General features: G+C 33.0%; 2 protein-coding genes across 3 annotated transcripts; both read right to left on the bottom strand.

The window, feature by feature from the left end:
• Positions 1-3,162: 3,162 nt before the first annotated feature.
• LOC143537928 (interactor of constitutive active ROPs 4-like) lies at positions 3,163-4,491 on the bottom strand. Its single transcript, XM_077031597.1, has 2 exons — positions 4,450-4,491; positions 3,163-4,371 (listed from the first exon to the last, which is right to left on the bottom strand). The coding sequence occupies exons 1-2, from the start codon at positions 4,461-4,463 to the stop codon at positions 3,348-3,350; spliced, it is 1,038 nt and encodes a 345-aa protein (XP_076887712.1). The 5' UTR covers positions 4,464-4,491; the 3' UTR covers positions 3,163-3,347.
• A 6,904-nt stretch (positions 4,492-11,395) lies between these two features.
• Positions 11,396-15,573, bottom strand: LOC143536739 (uncharacterized). Of its 2 annotated transcripts, none has more exons than XM_077030665.1 (10): positions 15,368-15,573; positions 14,212-14,317; positions 14,022-14,120; positions 13,874-13,939; positions 13,666-13,782; positions 12,401-12,475; positions 12,210-12,312; positions 12,046-12,093; positions 11,841-11,962; positions 11,396-11,750 (listed from the first exon to the last, which is right to left on the bottom strand). In XM_077030665.1, the coding sequence occupies exons 1-10, from the start codon at positions 15,559-15,561 to the stop codon at positions 11,652-11,654; spliced, it is 1,029 nt and encodes a 342-aa protein (XP_076886780.1). In that variant the 5' UTR covers positions 15,562-15,573; the 3' UTR covers positions 11,396-11,651. The 2 variants fall into 2 exon arrangements, with proteins under 2 accessions (XP_076886780.1, XP_076886785.1); XM_077030670.1 differs by having other exon boundaries at positions 14,212-14,314.
• Positions 15,574-21,148: the final 5,575 nt, after the last annotated feature.

Raw genomic sequence — 21,148 nt, 5'->3', positions numbered from 1 at the left:
ACTGAATATATTATTAAGTCATAGTTCATAATAGTAGTATCTTGAAGAAGTTATAAACATGCAAATTATTAAAAATATAGAATTGTTATATGTGAGTACGGAGTATTATATATTTAAAGCCTAGCTTTTATGGTGATTTTAAGATGATTTAATATTAGAGTCACAACGGTTAACTTTGAACCAAGTACGATTATAAACGAGTATACCCGATACATGTAAGGAAACACCACTAGCCATGACGAAAGTGATACATTATACACATTAAGAAAGACATCCAAGTCATACAAAATCAAAAACCTATTATTCGAAGCCAAATCAGCTTCCATAAACAAAAGCAATTGCAGTGAATTAAGATCACTGATCGAGAACACATTATCAGAATAAGTGTCATGTTTGACGATTAACTGATAGTTATGTAGTATATAAGCATGTCAATCATTACATTTTTTATTATTAATCATGTTTATTTGATCTTTATTTGATCACTTGTTTGTTCATCATTTATATGATCCTAAAAAAAATATTATTTTGATACATATAGACAAAAAAATGCAAAGGCATGTGCTCTAGTGTTTATGAAGAATAATAAATGGTGTATCATTTAAGTACAATTACTACTGTTGTTTAAGATACATGAAAAGAAAACTATCGAACACGTGGAAGTCCCCGACAAGGGAAAGTGCTTTGTGTCATGGTCTTTATTTATGAATTATTGTAACATTTTTATTAACTATTTAGTTTTAGCTTTACGTGTGATTAACTTGTTAGTTTCTAGTTTGGGAGAGTAGTAACTAAGGTTGAGATAGATTTGATCAAGATGTATGGTGTAAGTTTATAAGTGAATTAATAGTAAGACCAAGCGTAATGGGCATCGTCTAAAACATCACCCACTTTCATCCCATTCGTTGTTTGTATGGCCTGATCCACCTTCACCCTCTTCCAGCGTCTTGTAGAAAATTTTGGGAGCCCTTTGACACCCAAAACGCCGCCACGACTCTCCCACTACTTGTAGTCTAATGGTCTGAATATCTGAGCTAATAATTTCTTTCATTGTTATTAAGATCCAGGCTCGACCCATAAGGTGGGCTGGGAGGGCAACGGCCCAAGGCCCAACATCTTTTAGGGACCATTAGTATTTTTTTTACATTTTTTATATAATATACAAACAAACCAATATAAGTTCAATATAAGTTCATAAATTGAATTTAGTTCAAATGGTTGGATGCTTTTATATCACATTGCTTGTTCAGATTCGATGCTTGCATCTAACGTTTTGTTGAATTTATTTGTTGGTAAGCACTAGCCTCACTAATAGTTGGGGTCTTAATTATGAAGGATTGTTAGTTAATTTAATATGCCCCTTTTTAATCTAGTCACCGTGTCATTGTTTGTTAATGTTTTTTTTTCATATTATTTTATTTTTTTATTTAAAGACCAAAATGACTTTCCATTTAAAATTAAAAAATGTCAGAAGAAACTCACAATTTGTTTAAGTATACAAGCTATAATTAGCTCATTGTTACGATAACTTTATTTCGTTAATTGTTATCATAACTATCGCTGAAATATTGACCTTTTATAAGCAAGTTATTAAGTTTTTATTTTCAGACCAAATGACATTTCATTTAAAATAAAAAAAAAACGTTAGAAGAGACTCACGATTTGTGTAAGTATACAAGTTATAATTAGATCAATGTTACAATAGCTTTATTTTGTTAATTTTATCATAATTATCGCCGTAATATTGACCTTTTAGATACAAGTTATTAAGTTTTTATTTTCAGGGCCCATTTTTCATTTGCCCCGAACCCTGGAATTTCTAAGGAATTCCGGGGATGGCCTTGTTAAGATCGGAGCTATTAAATAGCTAGTAACTCGAAGCTTAATCTTTTTAGATTTATAAGACGATATCAAGCAAAACTGATTGATTTATTTTCAAGCTTGAACTCAACTTGTGAACAACCTATTTATGACGCACATGAGCATCCCGAACAAAATTGTTTAATGACAACTTTGACATCCACATGTATACGTTTGGCTTGACAATAACATTTGCACGATATGCATGTATGTACAACAAATAGTTTTGGTAGGGGAAATGTCTCTACATGCACATGTACATGACTACATGTCAATGAAAACATATGCAACTTAATAAAGAATTAAAGATATCAAATAAGTGGGGACGGTTTAAATGATCGTATGGTTGTTTTTTACATAAAGTTTTCAAGAAAATAATAACAAATAACTAAGTGGATCCAAAACCTCTTATTCTCATGTAATTTTGATTTTCCGTTGCTTGGTTAGATTGTTATAACCAACCCATTTGCTGTTCAAATAAATATATATGTTTAAAAGTTTAAATTTACCTGTATATCCACAACATGTTTTTTTTTTTTAAAAAAACTTAATTTCTTTACCAATTACAGCCCAGAAAATACACTCAACCAAGATTTTGATAAAACGGATGCTTACAACGTGTATGTTTACAAGTGAATTAATATATGTATATTTGTACGGGTTGTGGTTCTGCATGGAAATAATGTGACGTCTATGCGTAAGTTTCCACACCATATAAAACCGTTTCACAAATCATAAAAAATTGCGGTGACAATACTGAAACAAGAAGATGAGTAAAAATTAGAATACTCATAAAGCTATTAGTATGTTATGAGGCAATATATGTTCACGGTGTGTTATTTGTTCTTTTTCACGCGGTGTGCTTAACAACAATTTGGTATATTTGAAAAGCAAAAAACAAAAATCATTCTAGACAGCCAAATTTAACGTGGAAAAGATGAAACGCTTTTAATTTTAACACATTGCAACGATTTTAATCTTGCTATAATTTTGATCTTGTTATAATGAATTTATTTTTTTGTTTGCTAAAAAAAGGTACATTATTTCTGTTAGAGAATATTGTAGAAGAATATATTATTAGAGTTTTAGTATAATAGTGTTATCATAATTAAGAGATTGTATTTGATTATGTTTCTTTGTATTTATCTAATTATACACTTATATATAGTTGATCAATAATACATTACACCTCACGGGGTTTTCATTATTCTACAATTTCATCATCAAAAGTATCATTGTGACTACCATCATGGACTTTGTGATTTCTAGCAACTGAGCCTTATTAAACCAAATAGTTTTACAATCATCATATTCAACTACATAATGACATTAACCAACCAAACATAGATCCAACATAAATATACTTAAACACATCATTGTACCATGATGATCATCAAACTAACCCCAACTGGAACAAAACATGGACTTTTAGAAACAAAACCAATACACCACAACATACCCAAACATAATACATTAACACAAACACCTTATTTTTGTCCTTTCTTTTTCCACAAATCACCAAACATCCTAATCCCAGACCCCTTCCTCTTCAACCCATCATCCATTTCATCCGGTGAACCCGGAAACCCGCCATACCCGTCAAACCCCCCACCGTACTGCTTATCCATCGAGCCACACCGCTCCACCCCACCCGATATTATAGCCGCAGCCGCATCCGCAGCCTTCCGCCACTGCTCGGTTTGCACCCGTAACCTCTTCATTTCGGTTTCCAACGCGTCTTTCGCTGCCTCGACTTCTTTTAACTTCTCCTTTAACTGAACCCCATCACATTTACTCTTCTCAAACTCTTCCTCGACTCGGGTCAACCTCAAGTTTGACTTTTGCTCGTTAACCATCAACGACGATACCTGCTCATTCGCTTCACCTAGTTCACGCTTCAAACTCTCGTTTTCTTCGCGAAACTCGTCTAACTTCTTATCTTTCTCTTCGACCGCCATTTTCAAAACTGTTATTTCTTTGTTCTTCGCGGCAATCACGTCTTCCACACGAGGCTTCTCGGGTGACTCGGGTGAAGCGTTGACTTTGATCTTAGTCTCGACACTAACCATCTCAACCGGAACCTCAAACACATCGGTTTCTTTCAAATTCTCATCCAAATTATCACCCCCTTCACCGATCTCATTCGACTCCCGATTCTCGCTCGGTGAAGACCGCGCATCTTGACCCTGACCCGAACCTGGACCCGAAACTTTAGCATTTCTTTTCTCTAATTCCTTTTGGGCTTCTTTCTTAGCAGCTTCAGCTGATGCTAACTGATCCTTAAGACTCTTAAGCTCACCTTGAGCTTGTTCTAGTTGAGTCTCCAAACCCGCTATTCGGGTTCCGAGTTTCTTTTGATTTAAAGGCTCCGAATGTGTGCTTCTTGGTGACCTACGGTCAGCTAGTTTTGGGCTCCGGTCAGTCACTGGCCTGTGGTGTAATGGGTCGGATTCGGAGCTTGATGTTCGGGTCGGGTTTCGGGTTGTAACCCTGGGAGCCATTTCTGACCCTCTGTGTTCATAAATTCATTAACTAGTTATATTAATAAATAATAATAATAATAATAATATGGTTGTAAATTATTCTAACCTTACTCTTGGCATTTAGAGAATCTTGAATCTTGAATCTTGAAGCTTGAAGTTGAACACTCTTTAATTAATAATAATAATAATAATAATAATAATAATAATAATAATAATACTGAAAGAGGAGACAAAAAGGTTAATAAAAAAGGAAACTTTTATGGTTAGTTTTAAGAACAAAACAAGACCCACAAATCTTGTGAAGAATATAGACAAAACCCATGTTTTGTAATTGCAACATAACATAGATTATGTGACTTAGCATGAAGATGTTATTTGAGATCTAAGTAATGTGTGTGATGATATGATAGTTTGAGCATGTTGGTTGGTATATTACAAGTTAAGAATCAAAGAATAAAGAGTATGAACATGTTACCTTAGTGATGCAACATTGCCAACAAGGAGGCTTGAAGTGAGAGAAAGAGTATGGAGTGTTTGAATTAAAGTGAATGTGTTGTGTTGTTGGGTGAGAGAGTATTTGGAATTGGTGATTGGAGAGAGAGGAGTAGAAGACAAGAGAACTGGTACATTATTCAATATTCATTCATCTTGGAAATCTTCTTTACTCTTAACTTAGAGTAATTAATTAGTGTTTGACTCCATACACAAAAAAAAAAAAAATAAAAAAAAAAAATTAACGGCTACACACGTATCTATTCTTACTCTTAAAAAATCTAAATTGCTTTATAAATAAACTACTCTTGAGTTAATGTTAGAATCTTCACTCTCAAAACCAAGAGCCTTTACACATACAAAAGCTATAATGAGTGATTAGAATGGCCTATAGAAACACATGCAAATGGTGGTCTATAGAGATGAGAATGAGACATTTATTAATATTCTAATCTTTATATCTGATTGTAAAAGGGTATCTTGTATACATAAGTTATACGTATTAGTTTGTTAAAGTTTAATTTTTAAGATTCGTAAATACATTTCTTGTTTATTTTGTAAATGATTAATTTTGTTTTTTTCTAATGCAAATTAGAAGTATAAAAACTTGAAAGTCGCAGATTTCTATATTGCTAAAAAAATTGAGAATAAATAGAAAATATTTTACATATATGACTCAGATAAACATGAATGCATATTTCGAGTAATCTGTTAGATATCATTTAACCATAAGTATCTTATACCCGTAAAATTTTAAAACCAACCTCATACCCAGTCTCATACACAAATACAAATCCTAAATTTTCAGGTTGTCCCATTGATTCGGGTACGTTTACAATCATCGATAGTTTTTTGTTCCACGTTTGTGACAATTTTAATGTCATCATTCTATTGGTTAATCAATATTTACTCGTGGATAAAAATGGGAATTCACAATACATGTAGGCACAAGTTAGAATATGTGGAGCGCGCTTTAAAATATAATTGTATTTAACAAATATATACTTCATACTTCCTAACTTGTACCAATGTATATTGTGATTCCTTATTTGGTATGTAAGTAAATCTCAATTATCCAAAATAGCCTTATAACACTATAGGGGAAGGTTAACACTATAATCGCTCATTTTTCTCCCATTTTGGTGTATCTTTGATTTACTTGAAATTAGTACAATCACAAAAACAAACTCATGATAAATGAACATATCTCATGGTTAAATTTTCACCTTAGTATATTAAGCGTTCCAGTTGTCACCAAGGATAAAACTCTTATTATTTGTCAAGTTAAACCTTTACTTAAAATGACTAAACTTCATGCTTTGCACTTGCCATGCAACATTTCAGAAAAACCTCAACCTAACATTGGTGTAGGCCTTGAACACATAACTTAAGATGATATATCACATGTGTTTCAATCTCTAGATGTAAAGTTATCCACAATGAATTCAACATCTAACATTATAATTATACTGTATGGGAATTGGGTATCTTAACATGAGAGATTTAAACGACCTTCAGTCCAATCCCGATAGCCAACTTGTGCACAAGATCTCTTTCTAATCCTTTGGTTAGATGATAAGCTCCGTGTGTTGAGTTCTTACAAACTCCCTTGATCATCATACCATACATGACGAACTCAAGAAGCATGTTTCGTCTAACACCCAAGTGTCTAGACTTTCCATTATATGATTGGCTACATGTCTTAGCCAAGATAATTGCACTATCATACCTGATAAAGATTGATAATATAAGTTTTGGTCATATAGGAATCTCACAGACCAAGTTCCTCGGTTGTTGCCAATGATACAAATTCATATTCCGTACCCAAAAGGGTCATGCTCGAATGACTTGTTTAATCGATTTAACTATAGTTCAACGTGTCAATCCATTCCAAGTTAAGAGTAATAAAAAAGTATTTGATAATGTTAGCATGCCAATTCATTTACGACCTATTTAACCCATTTAACATTTTTATAACTTAATTACAATTCATTTACAACAGGTCCGTTAATCTATCAATTCACTAAGATAAATGAAAACCAACCATTTCGAGGTATATGATTTTAAATGTGTCAAATTAGAGTCAAATTAAAGATAAATTTGCTTGTTGGAGTTTGTGGAAGGCTATAAACAAGAACATTCACGAAGGCAAAGACACTAAAATGGAGGAGGTTTTTGATGAAATTAGATCTTTGGGTTTTTTGTGGGTTATGAATAGATCTAATTTGTTTTTGGGTAATTGGGTTAATTGGTGTAAGCTTGTCTTGATGTAATTAGTTGTGTTGTAGTGGCTCCTCCAGACTCGATGGAGGGGCTTTGTTTCTTCTAGTGGCTGTTCGTTTTTGTTGGTTAATGAAATTTATCTTTCAATAAAAAAAATGTATATATTTTGCATGTCTTCATCATTAGAAATAATAACTATCAATTTATAGTAAAACTAGGAAACGAATATTTACAAGGTACTTTAGTACTTAAAAGTTATTATATAACTAAAAGAAAATGAAAAGAGAGGATGTGGCATGGGGTGTTTAAGTTGTCTTATTGTATGTGCAATATTGAGAACAGCTTTCTTGTTCATTGCAGTATCTTTTTCTTGCTTTTGGGGTAGCAGTTGCGTGTGCTCTGCACTCTGTACGTAATATCCATCTTTTCAGACATACATTTTTCATATTATTTATTTTTACAAAAATCTCTATTTCTTTGCTAATTAAGTAACCATAGCTTGTTTTCACGTCTATTTTTTTCTCTATTTTTACAAAAATCTCTATTTTTTTTACGGCTTAATGGTAAGTTTTATATTTCGGTCTAACTTTTAAAATCTAACATATGTGTATGGTTTAACAGACGCAAGTTGCGTATGTTTTTTGTTCTGTTTAACGGTCATGTCATAACGCGGGGTCCTAAATATGAGTTACTTTTATTTTCAAAACATTCGTATCAATATTGCAAGTAAACATCTTTCTAACTTGCAATTGATTTTATTTAATGAGTGTTTCATATTTGATTATTAAGTTAGTTTTATTAATAATATATTTATTAAAATCACATGTTTTATTTCTGACACACAGGACCGGTCGTTGTATAGTAAATTAAAACAAAATCATGTATAAATGACTCCTTTTCAGCAGCTTTGCTTTTTCTTTTCAACCATCAATTAATATTTCTTTTATTTTTATTTTTATTTTTATTTTCGAAAAATACAACCATATGTACACATATTTTGACTAACAAGCACATCCACATGTGAAGCAAAAATGAGCAAACAAAATCAAACATACACAAATATTTTGGGTTCAATAAACACCTAAAGATTTTGATTTTGGATTGGAGTCCTCGAAAAGTAGTAAAAATTTGTTAAAAAAGAATATTCAACCCGATTTAGCAAATCCACTTGTAAAACCCATATGTTGTATTAAAAACAGATAGTTGATACTGCTCAAGTAAATTTAAAACTCGTCTAAGTTTAGTGAAGTTGGACCTAAATGAGTGAATTAAAAATCTATAAACCAGTAAAGTTAGCTAATTCAATACATTGAATCTAATCTTTTCCACCACTTTGTATTAAAAGAATTTGCTTCCACAAGTTCCAAAGTGTAAAAAATGATCGGCGTACTCATGCAAATAACGATAATTCACGGTTTATACCCATGTTCTCATGAAGTCACGATTCAAATGCGTAATAGTTGAAATATTAATGATTTTTTACTAATCAGTTCAGTATTACATTTAGTATGGATTTAAAATTTTAACAAAATATTGAGCATGGAATACACAGTATATGAAATTTTGGAACAATTTTTTTATTATAAAATTTTGGACATAAGATCCAACCACCTATTTGGTTGTCCGGTTCAAATAGTTGTACCGGTATCTGACGGGCCCAAACAAATATGGCTCAAGAGCACTCAACCAAACAGTTGTGTAGGCGACTCTTGATCGGGTTTGAGTCTCTAATTTACCGGTCTAGTTGGATTCCTAAAACATTGTTATTGTTAATTGGGGACTAGGTGTTTTAACTTTTAAACCTATTGAAATAAAATTGATCTTTTTACAAGCTTTTCTCAATGTTATAAAACTAAATAAAACCTTTTATTTTAATTTAAAATGTGTTTAATAACTTGGAAACTAAAAAGAAACATGTGAGCTGATCATTTAATAACAATTAAATTCATTAATTGAAATTAACAAACTGTCCATAGTTGACTCATGCCTGGTGTACCATAATCCAGGTAGTTAATGCATTATATCACATGCTTATAATTCACTCTTCAATTTTCAATTAATTCCATTAAATGAATAGAGTAATTAATTAGTGATTATCAATTACTAGATTAATCAGAATGAGTGATTCATTTTGGGTTAGGCTAAATGTACCCTCCATGGTTGCTTGTCATACCCCTTGGAAAAACCAACTTTCATATTAATCATTGAAATCATATAATTACCAAATTAGCACAAAAGTAAGGATTTAATATTATTTTTTTACAAGTTGTGTTTTCTTTTTATGATTTTGAGTTTAGGGTTTTGGGTTTCGGTTTTAGGGTTTAGGGTTCGGTTTCGGGTTTAGGGTTTCGGTTTAAGGGTTTATGGTTCGGGTTTAGGGTTCGGTTTCGGGTTTAGGGTTTAGGGTTCGGTTTCGGGTTTAGGGTTTAGGGTTTAGGGTTTAGGTTTTAGGGTTTAGGGTTTCGGGTTTTGGGTTTTTGGTTTATTTTGTAAAAGATAAAGTGGTAAAATAAGGATATTATAAATATATATACTATTAAAATTAAAAAAAGATATTATAATTATTTAATATTAATATTAAAAATATAAATATTAAAAAAATAAATTAATAGTAATACTTGATAGTTTTTAATTTGATATATGTAGTGGATGTTATCAAATGAAAGTAATGTTATAGGGACTAATATGTATATAAATAATGTTAAGAGCTAATTGTAATTTATATAATAAATTCAGGGGGGGTATATTTAGTAAAAAGTGAGTAGGGGGGGTTACGTTTAGCAGCACCCTTAATTTTTTATAAATTGTTTAGCATTTCCTCAAATCACTTCTATTATAAGGGGGGACAGGGTACCGTGTGATGGAGCTCCCATCATGCGTGGTGGGTTTTTCCACACCGCCGCCGCTACCTTGTCACACGAAATCGAGGAGGTTTGCGTGATGGCCATCATGCGTGAGATGGGGTGGAAACCAATAAATCTATCCGTTGGGAGGGGGTGGTTATGACCGTTGGGGGGGAGCCGTCGCCGGAAATGATGGATCGCCGGAAGTGATGGGTCACCGGAAAAATAACAGGGAAGAAGGAGTGGGTCACTGGAAGTGATGGGTCAAAGGAATCAATGTCGGAGGTGGGTGTGGGGTGTTTGTTGGTGGATTGAATTGGGGTTTTAGATCTGGGTTTGGTGGGAGTCGGGTCGGGTTGATCGGAAGGTGGTGGTGGTGGTGGAGGTGGTGGGTCGGATTCGGATCCGTCGGATGAGTGTTCGGCTTCGTCGCCGGAGGATGTATTGGCGGGTTGGATCTCGGATTCGGATCCGGCCATTGGTGGTGGTGGTAGTGAGATTAGGGTTTGTGAGAATTTGGGGGGAATTGGTAGAAGGTGGTGATGGTGAGTGTATGTATATGTATATATAAATGTGGGTGTATATATGTATATGTGTGTGTGAGTGTTGAAGGCTAAAGGTAAACACGAGACATCGGACAAAAACAAAACAAAACAAAACAAAAAAATTCCATCATACACCACCACATCACACCATCACCCATAGTAAAAAACCATCACATGTGATGGATTTGGGGTTGGTGATGTGGCACCATTTAATTGGGTGGGGTGTGTGATGAGTGATGCCACCACATCCACCACCCCTCCCCCCTAATCATTTATATATTCCATCTTGTAGGATTTGAATAATAGACCTCTAAATTTTTATAAACTGAGATTTTTTATTACTTATATACATTAATATTCTATTTATAATACAAGATAAAATAAAAGAATCCATAGATATTTTTTTGGAGATATATAGTACATTAAAAAATTTATTGATCAGCTTTATGAGAAAGGAATGTTATTGGGGTCCAAATGAAAAAGAAATAAGACAAATATTTGATGATTAACAATATAGATTAAAAAAAACTACTACATAAAAACACAACTTGGTTTTTAATAAAAATTCAAATTTACAGTAACTTTTTTTTAGCAACAATGTACTTTTTTAACTAGACTAATTGGGGTTTCAAATTTAGTGTTTTTATTAATGTATTTTAGCTGCCATCAACGAACATTCTAATGATTAAGTGGTGTGGCTCATGTATAGAAAGCCGAGGTTCAAATCCTGTTGGATGCATGTTATAATGTGTTTATAGAAAATGTGATTTAATTATTCCCATTTAAAACTAGTATAATAATTGTCATGGATCCAAAGAAGTAGGTTAAGTTACTTTCTTTAAAATTTAAATCTATGAACATTGCATGTGAAGCTTAAATGTCACTCCAACTACTTCCATTCAACCAAGCTGCCCCTTTGGAAACAACTCTTTGGAAATTGTAGGACCAAATAAAGTAGAAAACATATGTCCCATTTTGAATTTGATTTTCACACTCTTATTATTTTTTTTATTATTTTACAGATAGATATGCCAGATTGCCTATATTCATTGAGGCCCTACAAAATATTTAATAAGGATCATGTCTTTTTCCTGCCTTTTACATATTATTTTTTATAAAAAAAATGAAGAAAAACTATGCCCAAAAAGTTGATTTTAAAATCCTTGTGATCAAATTCAAAGTTCAAACTCATGATGTGTAAATAATTATGGCTTCCCTTGGAGTACCTGTGCTATCTCCTCTGTTCTTGATTGAATACCTTTCAAAAACTCGACAATGATACGCTGCTGATACGAACCTCCCTCCTGTGTACATTTTACGAAAACAATGTATTGGTACTTTTAATATTAATATAAAACAAGAAGGTTATAATATAATAAGGGAAATGTGCAAACCGTTCGAATGAGTGTTCTTTCTATTCGTTTCTTTATAACCGCATACAGTTCATCGGGTGAAATATCCCCTTTGCCACCACTCAAATTATCTATCAACACCTTATTCCAATCTGATTCTGGAGCTGCAATCAAACAATATTTGTTAAAAACTGGCCAAAATATGTTATTTAATATTTCAGTACAATGTTTATTACTTTATTAGCACCTTTGATAATATCTTCAAGGCATTGTTCGGCTTTTAAAACTTCATTCCCTGGCAAGAAATGTTCCAACATTTGAATTAGTAAAGGCCAAAATATGTCTTTATACTGTCCATTTTATGTGTAGTCAAAGTAATAATATAATATTATAGAAATATAAATTTAGCACCTTTCATGGCGTAACTACGTTTTGATAGGACTCTTGATGCATACAATTGCAACACTTTTTGCAGCATTGCCTCAAGACCTGGTTTGTCTCCATCTTCCTTTGCCTGAAAAAGGTTTTATAAAAAAACGAAATAGTTATTTACTTCGTTAAAAAATTCTAATAAAAATGAAAATAAGAGTGAACGGTTTTACCTGGCGTAGTTGTGCACTGACTTCTGCTAGAAATCCCTCGTCTAACTGGCCTTCCTGCTCCCTTTGTCTTACTTCCTGTTGAAGGATGAAAAAAATACAAAAAGAAATTTTTTTCATTATCATAATTCGGCATACTATTAAGGATGAAAAAAATACCAAATAAAAACTTCCAGTAATGTTTAAAAATACTCTTTGATCCTAGCAAGTAGAGATGGAATTTGGACCCATTTAATTCTAAAAGTGTATATTTTTAACACATAAAGCACGTAAATAATTCTACTTAAACAATGAAATTATAATTAAACTAGCATAAATGCATAATTTGTAATCGAATTCAACATACTAACTTGGAATGGTCACTGTCCGGTTTTGGCGGTTTTGTCGAAAATTTTAAGTCAAACCAGTAACTACTGTTTTTGGAGAAACTAAACTAAACTAAACCAAACCGGCCCGGGTTGGCTGGGTCAGACAGACCAGCCAAAACGGTTTGGTTTTGGTGGTTTGCCATTTTTTCTAATGTTTTAAACACAGAATCATTACATTGGAATATTGGATCTTAATAAGTTCAGTGAAATGGCAATCTTAAAAAAAGGACTGAATGTTTTACCTTTTAAGTATTAAAGGGTGTACGAAAAAGTTGAAGAAAGTGTCGGTGGCACGAAACGGGTTAAATTAATAATATTGGAAGTTAATCATGAAACGGGTCATCAAGGGATTTAACGGGTCGGTGCTTTTAGTTTGGTATTTGAGTATGAGTTTATTATCTTTTTTTTAGTTTATGGTATATGTCAAGAGTCAAAGTCAAAGCAGTCAAGGTCAGGAGTCAATTGGTCAACCTTGATTTAAGCATATTGGTTAAGTTTTTGGTCAACTTAATTGGTGGTTGATTGCAAGTTTATGGAGTCAATTGTGCAAGCTTACACATAATAAACTAGAGCCATGATTTGTGTTTGATCATAAATTCCGTTTGTTTATGTGCATTTATCAAATCCGAGCCAACAAATAACACGTATTATTATTAAAAATACTAAATAACTATTATGATTGTTAGATTCTTATAATGAAAACTTTATTTTATTGTTTTTTTTTATTTTTTATTGAAACTACATGGATTAAACAAATACTTTTTATTTATTAATATCTCGGCCGGTTTCAAACCATAAAACGAACCGGTTGGTTTAGCTCGGTTTGGACAGTTCGGGCGGTTACAGCGGTTTTTGAACATCCCTAACAGGCTAACACTACCTATTTCTAGCAAACAATACCTTTTCCATGAGGCTGATGGCGTTCGGATCCCGAGGAGGCCAACAAATCTCTTCTACTTCATTCACAACGGGTCTTAAAATCCCCTTGAGAACGTCAGTAGCTGACTCTATTTTCTCCTACAAAAAGAAGAAAACTGCGATACGTGTAAAAAGGTATTACAGAAAAAATAAATAACAAAGCATTATAAAAATGGTTAAAGAATAGTACATTGGTCTTGTGTACAACGCGATCAACTATGGTCATGACAGATGAAGCCAATTCTTCCAAGTCTTGCTGCAAATATTTAAAAAAAAAAGTCAATATTTTGACTTATTAGAATGCAAGAATGAAAGTTTAATCAAGTGAAAGTATGTACTTTATCATCATCTGATTTGCAAGTGTCGGTTCTAGCCGCGAGTCGTATCCAAAAGCCCTCGTTGAAAGCAAGAATATTTTCTACAACAAGTTTTTGAAGCTGTTTACAAGAAAAACAAACGATATAAATATATAATAGTGACATGAAATTTATTAATGAACAAGTAAAGAAATGTGTGTTTAGTCTTTACTTCATGATCACTTGCATTTTTTAACATGTCTATAAGTCTATCGACTTCAACGGTCTTTTTAAATGCATCTTCGGCTCCTTTATTGACTGCACACACCAAACTTCTCCTGTTCATTATAACCAAAAATATGTGATTTAATAATCAACGGATTCACGTACCAAAACATAACAACATCTTTTTTAAAAGATCCATTGTAACCTTAAAACACTTTTCAGAAAATTCAACAACTTGCATATCTATCTGTTGCTAGAACGAACTCAGTGGCGAAGCTTGGACTCGAGCGTCGAGGGGGGGGGACTCAAAATGTATTAAAAAATCATAAACGAGGGGGCCGGCTCAAATTTTCAGCCGAAAACAGGTTAATTTACATTACGTTTAAAATTTTCGAGCGAAAAACGGATACATTTACACTGCTGAATTATGGAGGTCGAGCTCAAATTTTCTGACGAAAACGAGTAAATTTACACTATGTATAAAATTTTCGGGCGAATAACGGATACATTTACACTAATGCGCAAAAAAAAACAGGGGGGGGGGCAACCCTGGCCCTAATGAAACTTCGCCATTGAACGAACTTATCTAGCTTGTTTCTAGTGTGTGCAAACGAGCCAAGCCGGTGAACTTATCAAGCCCAAGCTGACAGATAAATTTCATTTAGTAATCGAGCCAGAGCTCTAGCCTTGTATGAGAACATCGTGTAGGGTCATCAAGCCTTAACGAGCCTACTGTATTGTTAAATTATATATCTTTTGGATTTCAATGTATTAATTTCACACTGCACAACCAACCTCGAACATAGTTTTTGCTTGTTTAAGCAGTGCACATGAGCTCCAGCCGAGCTTAGGCTCGTTAAGTTATGCTCTCAAAATATTAAAAAAATAATTAAATATGTATATAAATTACTGTAATTAATAAATAACAAACGAGCCAAACTCTAGCTTTCACAAGTCAAAAGGAGCCAAGCTCGAGGAGCTTAGTCAGCTCGGGCTCGGCACATAAATACCCCTAGGAGGTTAATCCATCCTATGGCAATAGCAATATGGTATCATTCCAGCTCTTAAGAATGCAAACATTGTGGAAATCAGATCATATCAATTAAACTAACATAGAAGCCCTAAAATTAGCAACTTAGAGGAATGAATGAATGAATGAATACCTTGTTCTCTTTGTATCAGTTCGAGTAATGAACGGGAATGCGTAAGTGTTGGGGATCCGAATATGCAGTGTACGAGGAGATGAAGAAGAAGACTGTAAACAGGAAGTAATAACAGATATTGTACCGGAATTAATGGAAGAACAATGAAGGTGTTGTTGGTGTGAAGATGGAGAAGAAAGCAGAGCGGTAGCCATGGATAGCTGACAGTTAACACCAACCAAGTAGAAGTAGATAGATTGCCTATTATTATTATTATTATTATTATTCTGTTTGGAACACGAATCTATCACCATTCTGTTTCGAGTAAGAAACCGAACTTTGATATATTTAGGTGAGGGTCTCTCGAAGCCACCTCTTTATCCTTTTGGATAGAGGTACGGTGTGCCTACATCTCACCATCCTCAGACCCTACTTATAGTTGTGCTATTAGTGAGACTTCACTGGGTATGATTGATTGATTGATTGAATGTTTTTATTTTTAACGGCTAAATGAGAAAATAGGTTTTTGGTTGATATATAAAATGAGAAATGAAATCAACGATAACACATCTGGTTTTTTCTTATCATTTCCTTCCAATTTTCTCTTTATTTTCTCAACACCACCATTGATGTCGCTTCCACCACTCCCGCAGCCCAGCATGGAAGAGGTGCACCAAGCGATCACGAGTGAAGACGTGTCCTAGAGAAACTGTTACTGTCTTGGTTGTGTTATCGAAGGTTATTCTCATCTAGTATAATTATACATTTACTCAAGTACATTGATTTTGTATCAATAGAAGCGAGTCCACGTCTATTTAGTTGTTTACATTTTCATAAGATTTGTAATGTCCATCCTTTACATATGAATTGTGATTTACATATCTATATATATAAAACTAAAACTTGTATATTCTCACCACCACCCGTGTTTGACAAACGCTATTTTTATACATGCTACAAGTACAAATAATTGATATTGTTTAAGTTTGAATATATTAGTTTTACCTTAAGATATTTATGCAAAATACAAAAGTATGATGTATTTGTTTTGAGTTTGTGTATGAAATGGTGAGAATGGTTGAATTGGTTTGGTATTTATATTAAGTTTTTAATTTTTTTAATTGTTTTGACCGTTCAACGGTCTTTTTTTTAAATTATTATTATTTTAAACGGGCGAGGAATACTCATCCCCCCTTTTATCGCCCCTATTGTCACTTGGGGTTTGGGGGGGGGGGGGGGGTTCTAAACAGTTATCGCCCCATATCGCCCAATATACTCGCTCACTATACTAAGCCTTAAGTTTAACCCAAAATACACCTTCCTTGACCGAATTTATTAAGCCACTACAAAAGAGCCTATGTTTTAACAACCAAAAGTTTAAATTTGATCCGTCCTAAAGTGGTTTGAGTTTATGCCATGTAGTAAACTTGTAATGGGTTTATTTTTTAGTGGAGAATGGAGATAGTCCACCACGAGCCCATTAGTAAAGATATAAAGTATGGGTAATCCTTAAAATATGTCAACTCCCCCTAAGTAAAAACTAGAAAATAAGACTACGAATGTTGGATTGGTTGTCGGAGAATGAGTAACCTTTTGGGTTAAGTTTCTGTTGCAGGTTTGCAAAATCCTATGTCCCGAAGTTATCAAATAAAGAAGCCAAAAAAATTGATAGAACTATTTTTGTTGAACTAGTATCTAGATTAATCCCATTTTCGTTTGTCCTCGGCGCCTTGCTGAGCTTGTAAAAACATAATGATTATGTTTTACGGTAGTAAAAAAAAACATTTTGAAGTCTTAAGAATGCCCTGAAAATAGGATCATGTATTTAACAATTTTGTTTTGTTTCTTAAAGGTGGGGAGTTGGAAGAGAGGTTAGGATAGGGTGATGAAGAAGACAACGTGTGTGGATGTAGAGTATAGGGTAGTGATAGCGGCGGCGGCCATAGGATTTTTTTCTTGGGTCGATTGTGGGATCTAACCTGAATTTTATGGGGCACGATTTGGATATTTAGGTATAAATAACACTGAAATGGAGATGGCTACCCCAATGATGTACATGTGACTACGCCTTCAAGTAGAGATAGAGAGAAGAAATTTTCATTATATATTATAATAAAATAATAATAATAGTAATAAAAATGATTATATGTATAAAATGACAAAATACCCATGATTTAGCTCAGAAAATTTGAAGGGTTAGCGAAATTATTGAAAATAACAATTTTAGATGAAAGCTCTGAGAGAATACAAGATTTTTGATGAAAGTGATGAAACTGATCAAACTGTATATCCAGTCATTTTTTATTTTGAAATTGTATAAAGCTTCTAGTAAATTTGGAGCGCCCCGATCTTATTTCCCGATCGATTATATATTCAAGAAAGTTTTTCATTTATTTGATCTTAACGTGCTATATGTCTAGATACCAAGATATTAGTTATTACAAACTGATATATTTTCTTTTTTGAAATCGGTTTGGTTAAACATTTTATGATCATCGTATAAATTGTCTACATACATATCGTGTGCGTCGGTTTGGTTAAGCATTTTATGACCATTATATAAACTGTCTAAATACATTTCGTGTGGATATATACTGACATTTCTACACTTTCAAAACTTGTTTAAAAAAAATTATTAAGAAATATTTTATGTGGATGTCGTTATTCGCACGGATTTATTACTAGAAATATGAGGTTGTATGCTACTTAAATATAACTATTACGAGTACTATTCTATTAATGCATCTAATGAATACGGATTTGAAAATAATTTTGATGTTGATTTTCAACACAATGGTGTTGATTTTCATTGTGTTGAAAATCAACATAGTTTTTTAAATAATCTATTTTTTTTGGCACGCCACATGTTGTTAATAGTAGTACTACAAAATTAAAAGTTAGTAAAGCATCTGCATCTTCACATTCTTTTATCAACATAATAATTTATAAAGACAAATAGGAACTAAAATTGGAACTAGTGGCGGATTCAGAAAATTTTTTTACAGTGGTCGGGAATTTTTATGGTTGGTACTAATACAACTGTCGGGTTGCATCGGGTCGGGTCGAATCGGGTAGTCGGGTCATAAATATTAAAAAAAAGATTACGAGACAAAATATTAGATGACAAATATATTAAAGTTGTTCTCTACGAGTTTTCATTTTTTGAAATCTAACCATTACATCATCTACTTTAACATTAACAAGCAAGTCTTTCTCAATGTAACAAATACAACTGTCGCTTAAATTTTCATCACACATTCGATTACGCAAATTGGACTTCACATACTTCATCGCCGAAAAGGATCTTTCAACGGTTGCGGTTGCGACAGGTAATACGAGAGCTAACTTTGTTTGAACCATCAATTGAACAAGACTTGCTAAACCATTCAAGTTTTTAAATCATTTATCTTCTTTCAAATTATCGATGTATGTTCGCGAGTTCAACCAGGAGTCTTCTTTTATCACTTTCATCAAAATCATATGGGTACAACTCGACTAATCGTAATATTTTTGAAATAGAAAATGCCTGAAAATTATCACAAGGAGTCAAACAACTCAACGAAACAACTAATTCGGATGTTACTCCCCCAAACTCTTGGATTTGCAAATCTAGAACCGCATTGAAGCAATAATACTCATAATACTGGCGATTTTTCGTGTTTGTTTTTTTCTTGGCGTTAGTATTTTAATGTAGTCATCATCCATCGAAAGGACAAAGTAAGGCAATAGAAGCGGTCAAAAAAATAAATTTTAGAAGTTAGAATGCGATTTTGGGTTTTGAGCTAAAAATTGAGTAGGGTTTGTATTGGGTTTGGGGCTTAAAAGTTGGATTGGATATTGGACTAATGGACTTGTTAATATGAAAGTCAAATTTAATTGGAAAAATTGTTTATATAACGTTTATATAATTATATTTTTAAAATTGTCATTGTATTTTTTGTTAGGGTTAGTCTCAAAATCTTATTGGGGTCGTCTCGAAATTATACAGTGAACAGCTTCAAAGTTTCACAGGGGTCGGTGCCAAAATTTTGCAGGGGTCGGTCGGGAATTTTTCGGTATATTAACACTAAAAAAATTCACAGGGACGGGGGACACCCCGCACTTGCTAGTAGCTACGCCCCTGATTGGAACTAGGGGTGATGGTCATAAACGAGCGTCATTATCAGCAAATATTGTAGTAGAATATGCAGGACTTGGACATTTACGAATTAAATGGGAACGGTTTAGTTAAACGATGTTTAGTTGATCTGTATACTTGAAATTATGGTTGTCGCAAGTGGAAGTTGTCGAGTTTACCTTGTAGTCAGTCATCTGATTGATGTTTCAAAAAATTTTAAACATCCAATTGACGTTAATGGGGACTGTGTTGGTTTAGAAATATATTCACGTCGCTACTTATGTAGAGTCAATAGATTCTGTCCAGATGAATAAAAAAGGTTGATATGCAAAAAATGTATTCTTTTACAAACATCGAATATGAATAAAAGACAAGGCGGTAGTCCACGTGAATCTAAACACATCTCATGTTTTGGTAAGGAACAGGCCCAACAATTTGCTCTCTGTGTCACGATAAGAGTGTTTGAAACTTGATCATGTAGAATTCCGTTCGCATCTCAACTCTATACTCACTTGAAAGTCCACCAAAAAAAAAAGAAATAAAAAACCATACCCAACAAACCACTTATGTTTATGTAGTCTGGTGGATAAATCATTTTTTTTTTCAAAATGTTTATACTTTCAGTATAAATGAATTTTAATTAAAAGTAGTTCAATTAATGTTTATTTCCTTTGTTTTTAATTTATTTCTTTTGATTATAAATTTAATTTATTTCTTTTGATTATAAATATTTACTTCTTATTAAAAGCTAAACAAAAAAAAAAAATAGTATCACAGTCAATGCCTTCCCATGTTAAACAAGATGGACCACGAGTTAATAAGATAAATCATCCAACTAAAATTCAACATATTTATCAGGACACAGTAAATAACGTTAAAAATAAAATTAAACAGACATTAACATCTAGTATGAAAACACATGTTTTTTTTAAAAAAAAAGTAATAAATCGCTAGTCAACTTTGGGACAACCGAGCATATATGTTTACCGATGGTATTTTCATTTGTAACAAAGCACCTTTTAATAATATTTGGGATTGGAATTAAAAAAAAACTTCTTTTTTTTTGTTTTCTAATTTTTTTTTTTCTAATTTACTATAAAATGATTACAATAAAGTGGTAGGTAAACGGGCAACAAGCTGCGCCGCAACACCTTTTTGAATAGCAAAACCAATCATGCTAAAAACGAAGCTTTGGGACCTAGGAGCTGAAGAAGTTCCGTGTACGACACGCTGAACCCTACTCAAAAAATTCATAGCTTCCGGGGCCAGAAAATCAAATGTATCAAAGAAAAATAGTAGAAAGATATGTTAATTATCTAAACAAGTTTTCTCGTGTTTAACAACTTTGTCCGACTGAAATTTAAAAAATGGTATGTGAACTAAAGACTTTCGTTTTAATTGTGTGCCCACTTGACTTATTAGTCAAGCCGTTAAGCCGAGCACTCTATATGGGCCCACCATCATGACATGACATCTAGCCGGTTCGGTCCAAAAAGGTTAGCCGAGCTGATCAGCCGCCTTTAGTCCCACGTAAACTTCCAAAACCAATTTCTCAACCTTTTATTTCCTTTTAATGCAACACAAATCATTATTATTAAAAAAAAAAGATCTTATTTATGAATTTCTTGAATTATCAAATTATTAAATATTATCAGAAATCTATTTTGTTTGCTCTAGATATAGAT

This window comes from Bidens hawaiensis, unplaced genomic scaffold (assembly GCF_021521415.1).
Source record: "Bidens hawaiensis isolate Kalapana, Puna unplaced genomic scaffold, B.hawaiensis_p1.1 tig00000780_1, whole genome shotgun sequence".
NCBI classification, from domain to species: domain Eukaryota; kingdom Viridiplantae; phylum Streptophyta; class Magnoliopsida; order Asterales; family Asteraceae; genus Bidens; species Bidens hawaiensis.
This window is presented reverse-complemented; position numbering and strand designations above follow the sequence as displayed.